This window comes from Clavelina lepadiformis, chromosome 8 (genome assembly GCF_947623445.1).
Source record: "Clavelina lepadiformis chromosome 8, kaClaLepa1.1, whole genome shotgun sequence".
In the NCBI taxonomy this organism is placed as follows: Eukaryota; Metazoa; Chordata; class Ascidiacea; order Aplousobranchia; family Clavelinidae; genus Clavelina; species Clavelina lepadiformis.
Window position 1 is genome coordinate 5,331,407 of NC_135247.1, and position 15,447 is coordinate 5,346,853.

The 15,447-nt window shown below is 35.2% G+C and overlaps 3 protein-coding genes across 7 annotated transcripts; 2 read left to right on the forward strand and 1 right to left on the reverse strand.

Annotated features, from left to right (window-relative positions):
* The first annotated feature begins 284 nt into the window (after nt 1–284).
* LOC143469231 (kynurenine/alpha-aminoadipate aminotransferase, mitochondrial-like) lies at nt 285–5,393 on the forward strand. 4 transcript variants are annotated; one of them, XM_076966856.1, is made up of 11 exons: nt 286–440; nt 1,085–1,135; nt 1,297–1,470; nt 1,619–1,826; nt 2,000–2,224; nt 3,037–3,102; nt 3,172–3,243; nt 3,541–3,651; nt 3,842–3,968; nt 4,186–4,397; nt 4,539–5,393. In XM_076966856.1, the coding sequence occupies exons 1-11, from the start codon at nt 427–429 to the stop codon at nt 4,599–4,601; spliced, it is 1,323 nt and encodes a 440-aa protein (XP_076822971.1). In that variant the 5' UTR covers nt 286–426; the 3' UTR covers nt 4,602–5,393. The 4 variants fall into 4 exon arrangements, with proteins under 4 accessions (XP_076822974.1, XP_076822971.1, XP_076822972.1 ...); XM_076966857.1 differs by having other exon boundaries at nt 3,175–3,243; XM_076966859.1 differs by lacking the exon at nt 4,539–5,393 and having other exon boundaries at nt 285–440; nt 3,842–3,940; nt 4,186–4,383.
* Nucleotides 5,394–5,543: 150 nt separating this feature from the next.
* Nucleotides 5,544–9,022, reverse strand: LOC143469230 (protein unc-93 homolog A-like). Of its 2 annotated transcripts, XM_076966854.1 has the most exons (8): nt 8,386–9,021; nt 7,953–8,147; nt 7,631–7,824; nt 7,095–7,217; nt 6,729–6,876; nt 6,418–6,602; nt 6,109–6,343; nt 5,544–6,040 (listed from the first exon to the last, which is right to left on the reverse strand). In XM_076966854.1, exons 1-8 carry the CDS (start codon nt 8,456–8,458, stop codon nt 5,778–5,780), a joined length of 1,416 nt encoding a protein of 471 aa, XP_076822969.1. In that variant the 5' UTR covers nt 8,459–9,021; the 3' UTR covers nt 5,544–5,777. The 2 variants fall into 2 exon arrangements, with proteins under 2 accessions (XP_076822969.1, XP_076822970.1); XM_076966855.1 differs by lacking the exon at nt 7,095–7,217 and having other exon boundaries at nt 8,386–9,022.
* A 1,507-nt stretch (nt 9,023–10,529) lies between these two features.
* LOC143469160 (uncharacterized) lies at nt 10,530–15,073 on the forward strand. Its single transcript, XM_076966744.1, has 10 exons — nt 10,530–10,814; nt 10,959–11,058; nt 11,682–11,824; nt 12,033–12,228; nt 12,302–12,429; nt 12,539–12,755; nt 12,983–13,108; nt 13,300–13,515; nt 13,609–13,830; nt 13,978–15,073. The coding sequence occupies exons 1-10, from the start codon at nt 10,657–10,659 to the stop codon at nt 14,584–14,586; spliced, it is 2,115 nt and encodes a 704-aa protein (XP_076822859.1). The 5' UTR covers nt 10,530–10,656; the 3' UTR covers nt 14,587–15,073.
* The last annotated feature ends 374 nt before the right edge of the window (nt 15,074–15,447 follow it).

The following is a 15,447-nucleotide window of genomic DNA, read 5'->3' on the forward strand; positions in this document are numbered from 1 at the left end:
TTGACCCATGGTTTCGGATGAGCGCATAAGCTCAAACAATCTCACACGTTTGCAGATGAAATATGATGTTAATCCTATCTACACCATGTTGTTGCCGACGCTGCACACAGTCACAGCAAAACGTGGCGTACAGTTGCACTGTTTGCTGCAGAAACTTGAAATTTGGTAACCTTTGACAAGGTTTATTTTGTATCGTATCAGATATTGTCTTATTTTCATGATTTTGCTCTCTGTTGCTACCAAAAGCGCATTGAAGCGTATCGTTTTCGTTTAATCATTCACGCTCAACTAATGCAAGGTAGCCTATCGTAACACTATAGTTGACAAAAACTATAAGGTCGGTTTCTAAGAGTTTACCTGTTCTAGATATACGTTACCTACAGTAGAATCGCTTTGCTTGAATTGATTGGTAAAGCAAAGAAAAGGATGGATTACAACAGGTAACTAAAGATTAATATTTTTATTGGTACATAACATTATTGAATACAATAAACATCATCTCTTGTGGCGTGAATAAACTTTGCTCGTGTCACTCTTGTATGTTTGTACAGTATCTTCCTATCACTTGGCGCACTTTAAAGCACGCTTTCATAGTTAGTGCTATTTTTGCCTGTATACTATCACATTATTTAGACGTTAATCCAGTTAATCACCCCCATCATTAGCCAGTTTTAAACTGAATCGAAATATTTGTTTTAAGGCCTAATTTAGCAAAATATGACTTGGGCAAACATGATTTTTTACGAATCAACAGATTATTGCAGTGAATTAGTGAGCTCTGTATTGCTCTATTCGTGTATTGCTCAGAAGTTGCTGTTCAGAAACTTCAGACATTGACTACATGCTGTTGATAAAAAACGTTTTTACTGCTAAGGAACTATAGTGGTGTACTACAGTACAGTGAATGCTGTGCTGTATACGTGGCGATGTGCCTTTGTATGAAATTGAAATTCAAGCATGTACAAATGGAAACCTTCCCGTTAAGTTACAATATGTTCGTGTCATTTGTTCATATACCTACAATGCTCGCTGCTTAATTTAAGTTCGTTGGTTTGACACAATTTGTCGTTTTGCCTAAAAACAGATTTATATCATCATATTATCGCGGAGAGCAAAAAGGAAATTACATGATAAGGTAAAAGTTTATAGTTCCAAATTTATGTGCAAAAAAATAGCAATATCCTTATTTTACATGTACATTTCATTAACGTTTTTTGTGAGTATAGAGATATATTATTGTAACCCTCGGGAGATAAAATTACCTTATGGCAAGTTCAGTTTGTTATACTGGGGCAGGAAAATGGCTCTTCTTGCTGAAACCACCCCAGAAGCGGTTGATTTGACTTCAGGAATGCCTAGCCGGGATACTTTTCCAATTAGTAGTGCAACATTTAAATGTAAGAACGGGACTACACTAGAACTAAGCGAAGATGAAATGAAGGATATTACCCCATACCAAAGCAGCCAGGGGTGCGTATGTATGGAAATGTATAGGCCTATTTCTTGTTTTATACACCACACAACGTTCTACGAAAATATTTGCAGAGCTTAGAAACAAACATACTTGTAAACATACTTCCTCAAAAACGCATTTAAAATATATGCAACATACTTGTAGAATGACAGAGTTGTTAACTTGGATTCGAAAATTCCACGAAAAATATCATTCACCTCCACTTATGGATAATGAAAACAGCGAACGCCGGTTTGATATTTGCGTCACTCCTGGTGCCATGGGAGCCATGAGTGTTCTGTTTCCAATTATCATGGAAAGAAATGATGTTGTCTTGCTGGAAGCATTTAATTACCCAGGGACTACTAATAACGTAAGATGTAGTAGGACAGGTTTTTGCATGGCATGTTTGCAAATGTATAACTTCTTTAAACACCTGATAATATTGGTATACACGTGCAGTAAAGAATAATAAATTTGTATAACATATATGTAATTTTTAAAGACGTTTTTAATACCCTTTCATAATAAAGTTTTGTTCTTTAGATTGACAAAGTACTAGCATATCCAATTGAATTATCAATGGATGAATTTGGGGTCAAACCCGATGCGTTAGTTGATGCCATTGTCAACTGGAAGCAAAAAACTATTGAGAGCGGAGCGCCCAATCCGGATGATTTGAATCCGCCTAAAGTGTTCTACACGGTTCCAATCGGTCATAACCCAACAGGAATTGTGGTGCCTTTGCAAAGAAAGAAGGAAATTTACAAAGTATCTAAGATATATTTAAAACAATTGCAGACCTTTTTTAAAGTATTGCCATTGGCATAAACTCAAGCGCAAAACAAATCTCTACAAGCGGTTTAGTTAAGTCATTTAATCCACATGAACATGGTGTGGGGAATGGAATTTTGAAGCGTCGAACATTGCACATAAGGTGTATCAGTTATAAAAATTGGCAAAGAAGTTGGTAATGCAACACAATTGATTGAGTTCAACTTTAATATCAGTGAGTTTAACATTGTCAAGGCCGCAGGAAAAACTTATGAAGGAGGATTAAAGAGAAGTGGCCGGATAAATTGAGGCTTGGAAAGTTGCGGTTTACCAAGAGGATATCAAACGTCCAAGGTCAACGTTAATATCCAACAGGAACAAACAAAGGCAATTTGTTCAGTTCTCAGGGGTGAAAAGTAGCCGTTTATAGGGTCGGATTTTAGGAAACGCTAGTTGAGGTTTAACGATTTATCAAGAATGACTGCAGATGAAGCATTTCAAAGATATTTTCTGGGTTTTTGTATAAAGACATTAGTAGAAGTGTGTTAGGTCTAGAGGCCATCACTTGTAAAATGCTTGAAGTTCAAAAGTTTATATAAAACTGAGTAGTTTTTTTATGTTGTACTTTTTCATTATTTGTTATAAATGCATGTCAATCCGAGTTCTTATAGGTTTATTAGTTATTGTAACAACTATATATGTTATTTCTGTTTTTTTTATTTCTGTTTTTATCATATTTTTGAGTATATGTTATTTCAGTTTTTTCTAATTTGTACTAAAATAACTAAATAGGTGACGTTTATTATCAGATTGCACAAAAGTACAACTTGCTTATCGTGGAAGATGATCCATATTTTTATTTTCAATATGACGAGGTTTGTGTCTGCTTTGTATTGAGATAGTTTAAGCAGATATATTTTTCTCAAAATCTCTTTTTGTTTTAGCAGATTTTCACTCCTAGTTATCAATCGATAGATGTGGACGGTCGAGTTATAAGAATAGATTCAATGGCAAAGGTAAAAATTTGCTTTCATATTTTACGTCACGGCGTATTGGGTCACCGTTACTTAGCAAACGTATTCGCTTAAAACGGGAAAGATATTAATGCTGTAAAAGTATTTGAACGTATTTAGGAATACGCGGTATCAGCAAATACAAATAACAATTATGTTATTTTGCAAATCGATACTTTGTAAAGAAGATTCCATGAACTTGTAGGGTATTCTTCTTTCTGCAAAACTTAAAAGTGCGCAATTGATCAGTCACAGCTATATATACATTACAAATATTTTTACTTTTTTATACGCATGTAGTTCTTCGCTCCAGGCTTAAGGATTGGCTGGGTAACTGGCCCTTCAAAAATTATCAGGACCGTAATACCAGCTCAAGTATCTGCTACAATTGCACCCGGCGCATTCGCACAGGTAAACCGGGTAATCGCTGGACATAACAGGACATAACGTTCTAACTGGACATCTTGAATTCGGTTTTGGTGCTGCTTTTTTATATATAATGGAAATAGTTGCTTCTCAAAAAATATTAAACAAGCAGTCGCCATATACTGTACAACAAAGATCAAAGGAAAAAATTCAAAATAGATTAAATTTTTTTTAGATTGCTGTTCTAAAATTGTTTGGAAAAACTGGAATGGTTGGTTTTCAAGACCGAATCCAAGAGTTAAAACATTTTTATAAACCGAAAAGAGATTTGTCTGTAAGTCTGCTGAAAAAACATTTAAAAGGTAGAATATGATTCTCAACCATTTGGTGTAAATTGTAAAGTGCTCAGTATTATTGTATTATATTCAAAATATTTGATTTATACTTTTGAAGACTAAATACTACAGTGAATATAATGTGTACGGTGCAATATACACTGATTTCAGTGCATGACCAAACATTTGCTGGACAACCTCTTTTATACGCTCACACATTATTTTTGCTCATAAAAATGTTTAGACGACGTGGAATGGATTGAACCACAAGCCGGTATATTTCTCTGGATGAAATTGAAAAATCTGGCAGACTCAATGATATTCATCGATTCGGAGGATTGTCGAAAATACGGAGTATTTGTTGTTCCTGGAGCAGGATTCCTTGTCAGACCGAAAGGTCCCTGTCCGTACTTACGCATCAGCTTCACCCGGATGTCCACGGAAGACTTAGAAAAGGCAAGTTACTCATTCGGTGATGATGGCAAGTCTATACTATATGGTGGCCTGTACAGTTGCTGAAAATCTTAGACTTGTGTTTAGGTTTTTAAGACATATATGTACATATGAGATAATTTGACGATCCGTCTATAATTTTAGGGAATCATTTGCTTATCGCAATGGATTAAAGATGCCACCAGAAAAGAGCTATCGGGAATTTGATTATAATAATAACATATCCCACGAACTGCTATCTTTTTCAATTCTAGCAATATAAATGCTTCGCTTTATGCTGGTTGATAATTCAGTAATATATCGTAAACCGAATTCCAAATATGGATCTGATATTTACAACAATAACTTTTCTAAGTTATCGTTCTTTTTATACATTATAATATGGCTGATATTTGCTTCTTCTGCAAACGCCTGCTGAATCCTATCAATTATCACCGCAACAGTGCTAAATTCAGCATAGGAATGAATTTCGAAAATGACTGAACGAAGATAGATTTTCATTCAAAGTAGTTTACATAATTGTTATGGGAATTTTCTTTCTCAGGATATGAATTTCATTAAATGCCATGTTCTTGTATATAAAAACGTTGTTACAACTTATACAAATTTAAGAATATAACAGACATATTTTGACAACTATATGACCTTAAAAACAGACCTACCATTTCAAGGCAGAATTAACTAACCGTTATGTGCAATGGAATGTATTTGAGTTTATAATGGTTTTACACAAACCGTTAATAAATCAAAGAGAAGAACAATAAGGTGTTAAGAACATTAATTTTACACTTTCACATCTTTTTATGTGTGTTTGAATGGCTAATTTGTTATAGAAGATTTAAAAATTTTATATAAGGTTTTTTTCATACAATTTTATCAAAGAAAACATGGCAAAGTGTCATTGACGTGTCGGAAATAGATTTTAAATTGGAATTTTATATCTGATTCAAGTTATTGCAGTTTTTACTGTGCGCTTAAATAAAACAAACCTAAAATATGTTTCCTCTATTGTTATTTACAGGTTTAATCTGATAAGATTTACAATACCGAATTTATTATATGATGTTCATAACCTCAATGAAACACAAAGTATTACAGTCTCAATTGACCTGCGTTTTTGCCATCCATAAGCGTTTGCTTTGCCTATGGCATTGTTTTAACTGCTGGTTTATTTGACAATTCATAGCAAGTTGTTGGTTGGGATGCACAGAAGTAAACGAATTGTATACAGAAAACTTAAAGTATAAAGCCGCAAAGAAAAAGTACTTCACGTAGAGCACTGCGTATCTGAGTAGTGGGTTATAATTATAAGATACAAATGTACAAAAAGTAATTTTAAACACATTTTGAATCATTCAAACAAAAACAAACACGACAGTTCAGCTATTTGATAATTGAAACAGAGTTATGGTTCAGTATGGTTTCGATTTCGCTGTGACTGGAAGAAGAATGGTTTCTCCTGAAAATTTCTGCTATGCAATACCCAGTACCAGCTAAAACAAGAATTCCGATCATGCTGTAGATCCGTGTACTTACACATACGACCCCGCTTAACAGAAAGCCGGTAAACATACCCAGTACACACCAAAGCTGAACCGTACCGAATGCTAATTCTTCATTTTCCCGGAAAAATAACGCGGCGTTTGCTAAAAATGAAATGAATTTTAAGTTTCTGATACGAAAAAAAAATTGTAGACATATTTTTGTGACTAACCGATGTTAGTGAATTGCCAAATGCCATCTGATGTGCCCAGCATTGCTCCAAATACATAAACAACGTATCTCGATTCCATTGTTGGCAGCCACAAAATCTGGGCGACGTAATTTCCCAAATCAAAAAGGCAAATAAAGCACAGTAAAGGTGCAAGACCAAAGCGATGGGAAATCCATGCGCCGACCAAAGCAGCTAATACGTTAGCAAGACCATACAAAGCCATTGCAAGTCCAACCTACGTTTAAATAAATTTGATGAAACGAAAACACGCTTGGTGGTTGTCCAAAACAGATTGGTAGCCCAACTTACATGCTGCACTCCAATAGTACAAGATACAAAAGCTTTAGTGAACTCAGTGAAGCTGTAACTGATTAAGTATCCATAGTAGAAGTAACTTGGAGTAAGTAAGATTTGTTTCCAGTAAAATATCTGATAAAACGTATCTTTTAGCGTGTTCCATATTATAGCCCTCATCGAAGAAAAATTGCAACTTCCTGTAGGCATCGTTAAATGAGATTCGTGAAAGTCAAATTAAGTAGTTTGAAGCGAAAGCAGGTAATAATTATAATTATAATTATAATTATACCACACAGCAAAGTGTAGTTATCTTAACATAATACCTTTGTTAAGTGAATCAACTGACGGCAAACCAAAAGAATGCATCAATACTGAAATAAACTGAAGGCACAAGTAGAAAGTAAAAATAAGATAAATGGACACTTTGCTCGCTGGGACGTATTTTTCGACAGTTGCTGTGTTCTCAGCTTTCTGTTGTAAAACAGTTTTAGTTGTCGAACTAAGAACAGCGAGTTTTAAATATTTCAAAATACAGCATCCACATTGATCTATACGTTTGTAACTTCTAACCAGTTCATTTGTATTATGAAGATTGAAGTAAGTTATAACCAACACCCATACCTACAGAGCACTCAGCATTTTACAAAATAAAATCTCATGAAATTCAACTTAAAGCTTAACTTACTTACCGAACAAAACTGGGCGCCACACGACGACATGTTGGCGTACAAAACTGCGTCACTGGTTACATTATGAACATTTAAATTTCTACCTCCATACAAAATTGCGTAGGATAGCAGGTTGCCCCAAATCTTTAACATGCAAATTTATTTTGTTAAATTTTCTTTTAGGACTCATAGTTTTAACTACTCAAATCTAAGGGTGTTATGGAGCCCTTGAAAAACGCAATGATCTTTTGCGCAACCCTAACAATTTGATTTATGAAATAAAGGAAACGAAATATAAATAAGCTTATACTTAATGCTCACAAGTTTTTATCTCTAATTACGCAAAAGTGGGCAGCAAAATATAAGTGCAGGCTTATAATTACTAAAGTAACTTGTTAATATAGTTATATATGCAAATATATTAAATATTTTACTATTGGTAAAAAGATTTTGCGGAGAACCTGGACGCTTCTCACTGAGCCAATAAACGCTCCGCAAAGCTCGTTTTGAGAAATGCTGGTAAACTGTCTGTTTGTTAAAGAAAATTTTTAACGTACCTGTCCACTCTTCAAAACACTGTAAAATTGCCCGAACCACTTATTCTTCACATTATCCATGGGTTCGTTTGATTCTTCGGTTTGTGACGTCCAAAACTCTCGGAACAAATGACTGAGGTACAAAGGTGATGCGGCCCACACTAATGCTTCACCCAGTGAGCCGATAATTGCTCCCGGTATCAAAGTGTAAAACCCTGTTTTGAAAATTGTATTAAAAGTTTGATGGAAGCTGTGATGGCAGGAGACAGAATGTTTAGAGATAAAAAAATATCTTCCATTACTATTCGAAACTCTACTATGTAGATACCCTTATATTATTTACTGGGGTAAAAATTTGCTATAGAGTAAGCGATGAATCCAGTTTCGCCAACGACCAGCGACCATTTTGCGCCAGCCCGTAGTAGCAACAAAGGAGCCACAAAAATACAGATAAATACTGCCACGAGGTACATCACGGAAGCACTGATTGTGCCCAGGTTTTCTTCTATGTTAATACTGCTCTGTAAGTTTAGGATTCCTAAAGTTGTAAAATACGATAGTGGTCAAAAAAATTTTGACAGTCTTGAAACATGTTGATGATTACAAACACAAAATGGCTAGTACATTGAAGCAGTTAATGTAGCACTAAATATACCAAAAATGCAAACCATTCAAACTGTAATAACACTACAACTTGAGCAAGAAAACAACTTAAGCACTCATGTAAGCTACTTCGTATATATTAATGACCGCAAAATAAAACATCATGTGCTTACCGACATAGGCAGTTATGTTCATCAGCGTGCCAATAACCAAAATGTAGTAGTAAGTTTTCGATTTTTGTAACATTGCTAATCCTTGCAATTCAACCTACTCAATGGATAAAAGCATTAAATGATCCTGTTCATGCAGTACTGTATTTTGCTCCTTTCAAGCACATTGATATCCGCTGGTTAAAAATCATCTAACCACGAATCATCGTCAGCCCTCCCTGCACGCAGTTGCACATTTTACAGCATTTTAAAAACGTTTCGCTTTCAGGCGCAGCAAAACACGTTTAAAGCAGGATATAACATATGCTGCACATTCATTCTATTCAATAGACGCAAATCAGTAACCACAAAATACACGTTGTCTAACAATATAAGCGAACTAAACCCTCGGTATAATGCCTATCATACAATATAGCCTTAACGGAAAAATGAACGATTAGTGTTAAAGGCTCCAATAACAGTATAAGCCACACACCGTGCATGATTACATTGCATTCTAATGCACTAATCAACAAAAAACGTGTTATTATATCAGACGAGTTATGTCTGTGCTGAGATGAATCACATTTTTTGGACGCTCGGCAAACGGTTATACAATGCAATAATAACAATTAGGTTACAATAACCAGAAAACTATGTTGGCACACAACCTATTTTATGATGCCTATATCTATCATAAGGCTATACATAGAGTGCGGTAACTAGTTATGTGCAAAGCAATTTAGATTGACTGATGATTCCCCTGCTTTCGGACTCTGTCAGGCAAGAACTTCCCGTATTATATCACGAATTAGTTGTCTAATTTGATACTTTCTTCCCGTCAAAACACTTCGCATTACATGCAACGTTTAAGCACTGTGCAAAATCACTTGTGATGTTTTAAGCGTTTATACACACAAGCAAATCTCACACACTGATTTAATAATACCGGTACATGTAGAAAGAGAGAGAGAGAAATTAACCAAAGTCAGTTCGTGTAGGCCTAATCATAATGCTTATTCTGCCAACATGATAACATTTAATGTATATATGGTGCAAAAATATTTTGCAATGCTGCTTAAAAGCACTTATTTCATTACCATTTGGCTGTGTACAATAGCGGTTACTTATAAAACAATTTCCATTTGCTGGGTCAATTTTTACTTGCATATGAAGTACAAGGTAGAAGTACAAGGAAGATCAACGATTCTGATTAAAATGTATCACTTCATTAACATAAAAATATACGAAAATTAAAATGTGCTTTATGTGTCAATGATAGATTTATGGAGTCCGATTTGATGAGATATAACCCAGCATACAAACATATGAAACGATAATTTTTTATGCGCTAGACTCAGGCTAGAGTATATATCCTAACAGGCAACTATGCATAAAACAGCCCTGATGGGTATACTGTTAACCTTTTTTACCTCGTAACGCCTTGCATCTCATGTATATAACTTAAACGTAACCAAACAAAAAAAATGAGAAGCTTGATTAATGTTAACATAAAAGTATAAAATTAGAAATACTGTAAAACAGCTTGTTCGTATCAAATGAGATGTAAAGTTACAGAAAGTTTCCCAAAAAGTGACAACATGTCGGAAAGAGAAGCGGTGATTCATCCGATCCAGCAATCATTGTTTTCATCCAAATGATGTCGAATCAGTTTTACCATCTTTGATAAAAAAAGAAAACAATTTTGAACATATAGCCTACAATATACTAATAGGCTATTCCTCATATATGTGTGCTGTCTTTGTATACTGAAGGCTATATTACCTCAGCAGAAGTATAAGAGCGTTTGTTAAAAGTTCATTTCTGAGTCATATTGTAGCTCTTCTCTACCTTGTTGCCAGCAGGGAATGAATTAAGTCGCGTGAAAATCTTTGGCTTATTACTGTCATAAATTTTGGATGAAAACCTTAATTTATGCAAAGAAGTTAAAACTGACAAATACAAATAGTTCTTATCAGGATTGCAGTTGTTGAAACTCAATCGGAATGCGTGAGGCATGTTTAATATTTCATGAGTTTTGGTCTACACTTGGTGAAGCGTTGGCTGAAAAAAAAACAGAGAAACTTTTCATGTTGGCCTTGATGAGAGCATTTCGACTACTTCACTGGAGACAGGGTGTTCATGCTACTATAGTGTAGGAGCCCTATTCAATTGGAAAACAAAGGCAAATAATCCAAGTTCAAATTAGCGATTTTCAAGATAGTATTAATATTTATAGATATAACTAAAATTTGGACGAGTCTTAAAGGTTTGCGCAGTATAGAGATACCCACTATGCAGCCACAACTTCGCATGGAACCCGTTTACAACATAATGTTTTTGCTTACCGGTATGTTTTGGTTAGCTTTCGTTATCGAGGCAACCGTCCGTATAAGAGCTTGTCCTGAACATACAGGGGGGCGAGGAGAATGCTCATGCAGTGCCATGGATAGGTATTTATACCCACCGTATTCTGAGTGTGAGCCAGAATATAAAATTTCAAAAAATGTGTTGGCATTGCTTAGGGCTGCTAAAGAAATTGTAAAGAATAGGATACAAATGCATGGAGATTTACATAACTGAAAGTTTCTTTCTAGATCTGTAAGCTGCAAAAGGCTCTATGGTCTATCTCACAGACTACCGGTAGGAATTCCAATACAAACAAAGAATTTAAGTGTGACGTATTCACTTGTAACTGTAAGTTTGTGACTCTTCTTCAATTTTGCAAATTTGGCAGAGTTCATTCAATGGTTTATTTTTAATGTTTTAACTGTGCCTATATATTATCTGACTATATATCTACGCTCATCGGATGCTTATGTTATATTGCATGTTCATAGGATTAGATTTGGTTTTACAGAACAGGTTCTTTTAACAGGGAATGTGTTGAATTTAAGCAAAATGATGATAACCACAAAACAGGAACGAAAGCACCTTTGCATCGCAAAAACGTGTGACTTTCTTAGTTTCAGTTTTACCTATACAAAGTCTTATTTAACAACTCGTAAAAAGTAACATAAACGAAGTAAACGTTTGCTACTCTTCAAGGCTATACCTAATTATTCCATAAAAGATTTATGCCATAATTGGGAGACATGTATCTTCTGCTAACGGTTTACTCAAGGGTCAAGTAACTCGTCGCATGTCCATGTTAACATCGGCTTGTACCACACTTAGTATCCGCTTCAACACTTTCCTTTGCATAGAGGACGTTTAAGATTGCCACCTCACTCGGGCTTGGTAGAAGAGGTTCAATTTAACGCCTGTTGTTTTACGGTATACTGTCATTTGTTTTAAAATGACTACTACGTTTTACTCAGAAACTTGGACCAAACGCTTTTTATGGCTGCACAAAACTGGAAACTGTAGATTTGAGCCACAACAAAATAAAAGATATTTCACCGAGTGCATTTGAAGTTCCCAAACATATGAAGAAGCTAAGTTTGGCCTTTAACCACTTAAGGTAGCTATTCATCCATATTACTAGATATCATAGATATCTGTGCGAAAATTCTCATTGCCCTAGTGGTTATTGTAAGGTTTTGATGATGATGATTTTTTGTGTGATTTGCCTAAAATGAGCTATGGAGGCCTATACGTTTGCTGTACATGACAGCCGATTATATTGAAACAAACGTTATAGTATGTAGAGTATTTGCATATTTTTATAGGTTCCTGCCAGGTGACACTTTTATGCATTTGTCAATGTTAAATCATTTGGATCTTTCTGGAAACAAACTGATAGTCTTAGTCCCGGTGAACTTTGCAAAACTTTCCAGTCTTAAAGAGCTCATTCTTCGTAATAATCCAACAATGTGCATTGCCCCGAATGCCTTCGCTAACTTAACAAGTATGGAAGTGCTGGAGGTAAACGACATTGCTGAATATAAGAATATCAAAGTTATATATTTCTTTTAATTGTTACGCTTTCTTCTTGTAGATGTCTCACATAAAATCAGGCATTTACAATGAACTTCTCTACGATTCAACAAATCTTAAGAGATTGGTTATAAAACACGCCGAAGCAGTCGATTCAATTCCGTCTGCATTTTTCAGAAACAATAAAAAGTATAATATTTCTTTATGTTTTTTTTCACCCAAAACGAAAGTTATTGGTATACAAATGCGCCATCGCTTGTAATAGGGAACCCCTCATCAACTTGCTTTGTGTATATAGGATACAGGAAGTTCATCTCGGGTATCTGCCTTCCTTAAACAACCATGGACTGCCAGACGAAATTTTAACCGACCTTAAAGAACTGGAAACCCTGACAATAAAGTCTTGTAATTTCACTTCTGTGCCAAGTCGTACCTTGGAAAGGGTTGCGTCGAACTTACGCCACTTAGACCTATCACATAATCCAATAAATTCTTTACAGAAAGATGATCTCAGGGTAGGCAATGTTCTTTTGTTTCATAGTTTTCTGCAACATGTAAACGTGACCTACTATTTACATAACTACATTGTGGTGAAGTAGCTTTGCGTCTGATCTGTAAAGGTTGATGATAAGAAGTAAAAATCAGCGGTAAACATCACCTTTTCACCACGTTAGTTTACAGCATTGAGTGCCAGTGTTTTTGAAAAGCTTATATTAACTTCACAATTATTATTTTCTTGCAGTTTCTTGAAGTTCTAGAAACATTAAATATTCGGAGTACAGGTTTAGCATACGTCAGTGATTGGGCATTGGCTATTCCCACACTAAGCATTCTTGATTTATCAAACAACAAATTGACAGGTTTAAAGGTAAGCTTGCTGATCTGAACATTTTCGTCTGTATTTCGCAAAGTAACTTTTAGGTAATTGCTTAAACATTAATTAATTAATCATTAAGCAATCAACAATTTAAACTATTACTTGTTTTCCTAATTAAGTTCAATTATAGTGAGTGATATCATGGGTTAAAAACACTATAAAGAAGTGGTTTGATATTGCAGAGAGATGTTTTCGGAAATTGCAAATTGTATTTAAAGTTAGCCATTTTGGGAAATAATCCTTGGATATGCGACTGTGATCTTAAATGGGTTGTGGAAGCCGAGTTTAACCACTCCTGCGAGGCGCAGGTAGTTTGTGAAAAGCCTCCGGCTATGCATGGCAAGGATATTCGACATTTGAATACATCAACATTACCAGATGATTATTTTTTATGTCAGGTAGATGAGTGCGAAAAACGTTTACTTTTGGATTCATGCTGTTCAAGATTTTAATTTTAAGATCTGTTTAAAGCTTTTGCGCAATTTTTACAGGCTCCGATTGTTGCCGAATTCGGAATTGACTCTGGTTTGAATGTATATTCGTTGAATTCAAAAACTGCGCCTGTAACACTGCAGGCAGTGTGTAAAATGACAGGGTATCCCTCACCAAAAATTCAATGGATATTGCCAAATATAAATGAAAGTCTGTACCCGTCCTCTCCCAAGAATAGTGACGGGTGCATAGCCTGCGGTTCTCCCTCGCGCCATCCGCTGGTATGCGAGTAGAAAAATACATTTATTCCAATAATATTTATTTTAAACACTAATCTATATGTTTGTACAAAAAGACGAATTTATACACAACTTGACATCATCATAGTTTTGTTAATTTTAGCAAATTTTATTATTGTATATATGCAGGTAGGTATTTTAGTAGATGAGCAAGGCCTTCTACATTTGGATTACATAAGACCCGAGGCAGCTATTGGAGTATACACGTGTCAGGGAAATAACAAAATGGGAATCACCAGAAAATCTTTTGAAATAAAATTTAGTCCCAGCCTAGTGCCTTCACAACCACAAGCAACGAATTTCACACAGAACCCCTTGTTAGTAGGAGCGCCCAGGAAGACAAAATTACTGATTAAAGGAAACAAAAAAGAATTGACAACATTAAAACAAGGAGACGTCATGCCATTGACATCCTACAAAAGAACTGCACGACAAAAGCAAACAACGAGATCCCTTTCGACGTCTTATTCCAATATCCAGGACACTTGCCAAGGACCTTTCACATCTTCAGAATGCAAACAGAAATTCGGACACATGGAGTACCATTTGAAACCTGTTAAGGAGCAAGATTTGAACAGCAACCGAGGAAACAGCGTTTACATGCAAGTGCCCCTCTCTAGAGGGCCAGTCATTGCTGAATCACACGGAAATAACGGTGATAGATCCAATCCAGCTTTTATGATTATGTTTATTGTCACGATTATATCAGCATGGATACTCCGATCAACTTCACTTTAAAAGCTTTCAACCTCTTGCAACAATCGGGGTATAAGCCTCAACATATTGCATGAGAACAATACGTCTTCTTAAAGGTTTCAAGCATGTACAGTTGTACATACTTTGCCAATGTTAACTTATGACCAGGGCCATGTATGTATACAAGAAAAATAACTGTTTATACATGTTACAAGTTTTGTCGTGGTAAATGAGAAAAATGGTTTATTCTTCAACGATACGTTATATCGCTACATGACCTTCCCAGTTACCCTAACAACTGAAACTGATAAATTCTTATATTTACGAGAGCAGAACTGGTGATGGACTCTCCATGAAATGGTCCGCTGTTTCTGTGAGTACGCGTTGGTCCACTTCTAATTAAATAAGAAAAAAATTTTTAAAAAGGGAATTATTTATGGACTAACGCTCATAATAAACAGTTTCAAGAAGAAGGAAGAACTTCATGTATCTATATCAACGATTCAGAAAGGGATTACGCACTTTTTGTGTTGCCAAACGCGTGTTAAATCAAACAAACTCAAGGTATATCATCTTTATAACACAATGAACCGCTAACAACCAAGTAAAAGGACATAATATGATAAAACAGCTCAGACAAAAAGCTTTCAAGCTTGAGTCGCCATCAATCATTGCAAACCAGTTTAATGATATTCATATATTTATTGCTAATACTGAAGCGCAAACCTTCTTAAGTAATGGGGTGTGCGATACCTTTATTGGATGTTTTTGAAAATATAATTTAATAAAAAGTTGATGTGGCAATGAAACGCTTGAAAAAGAATTGAGAAATTTACAATTTAAATAATATTTAAAGAGAGATATATAAGTATATTTATGTCAATCGCGGGCGGCCTTTTCAGC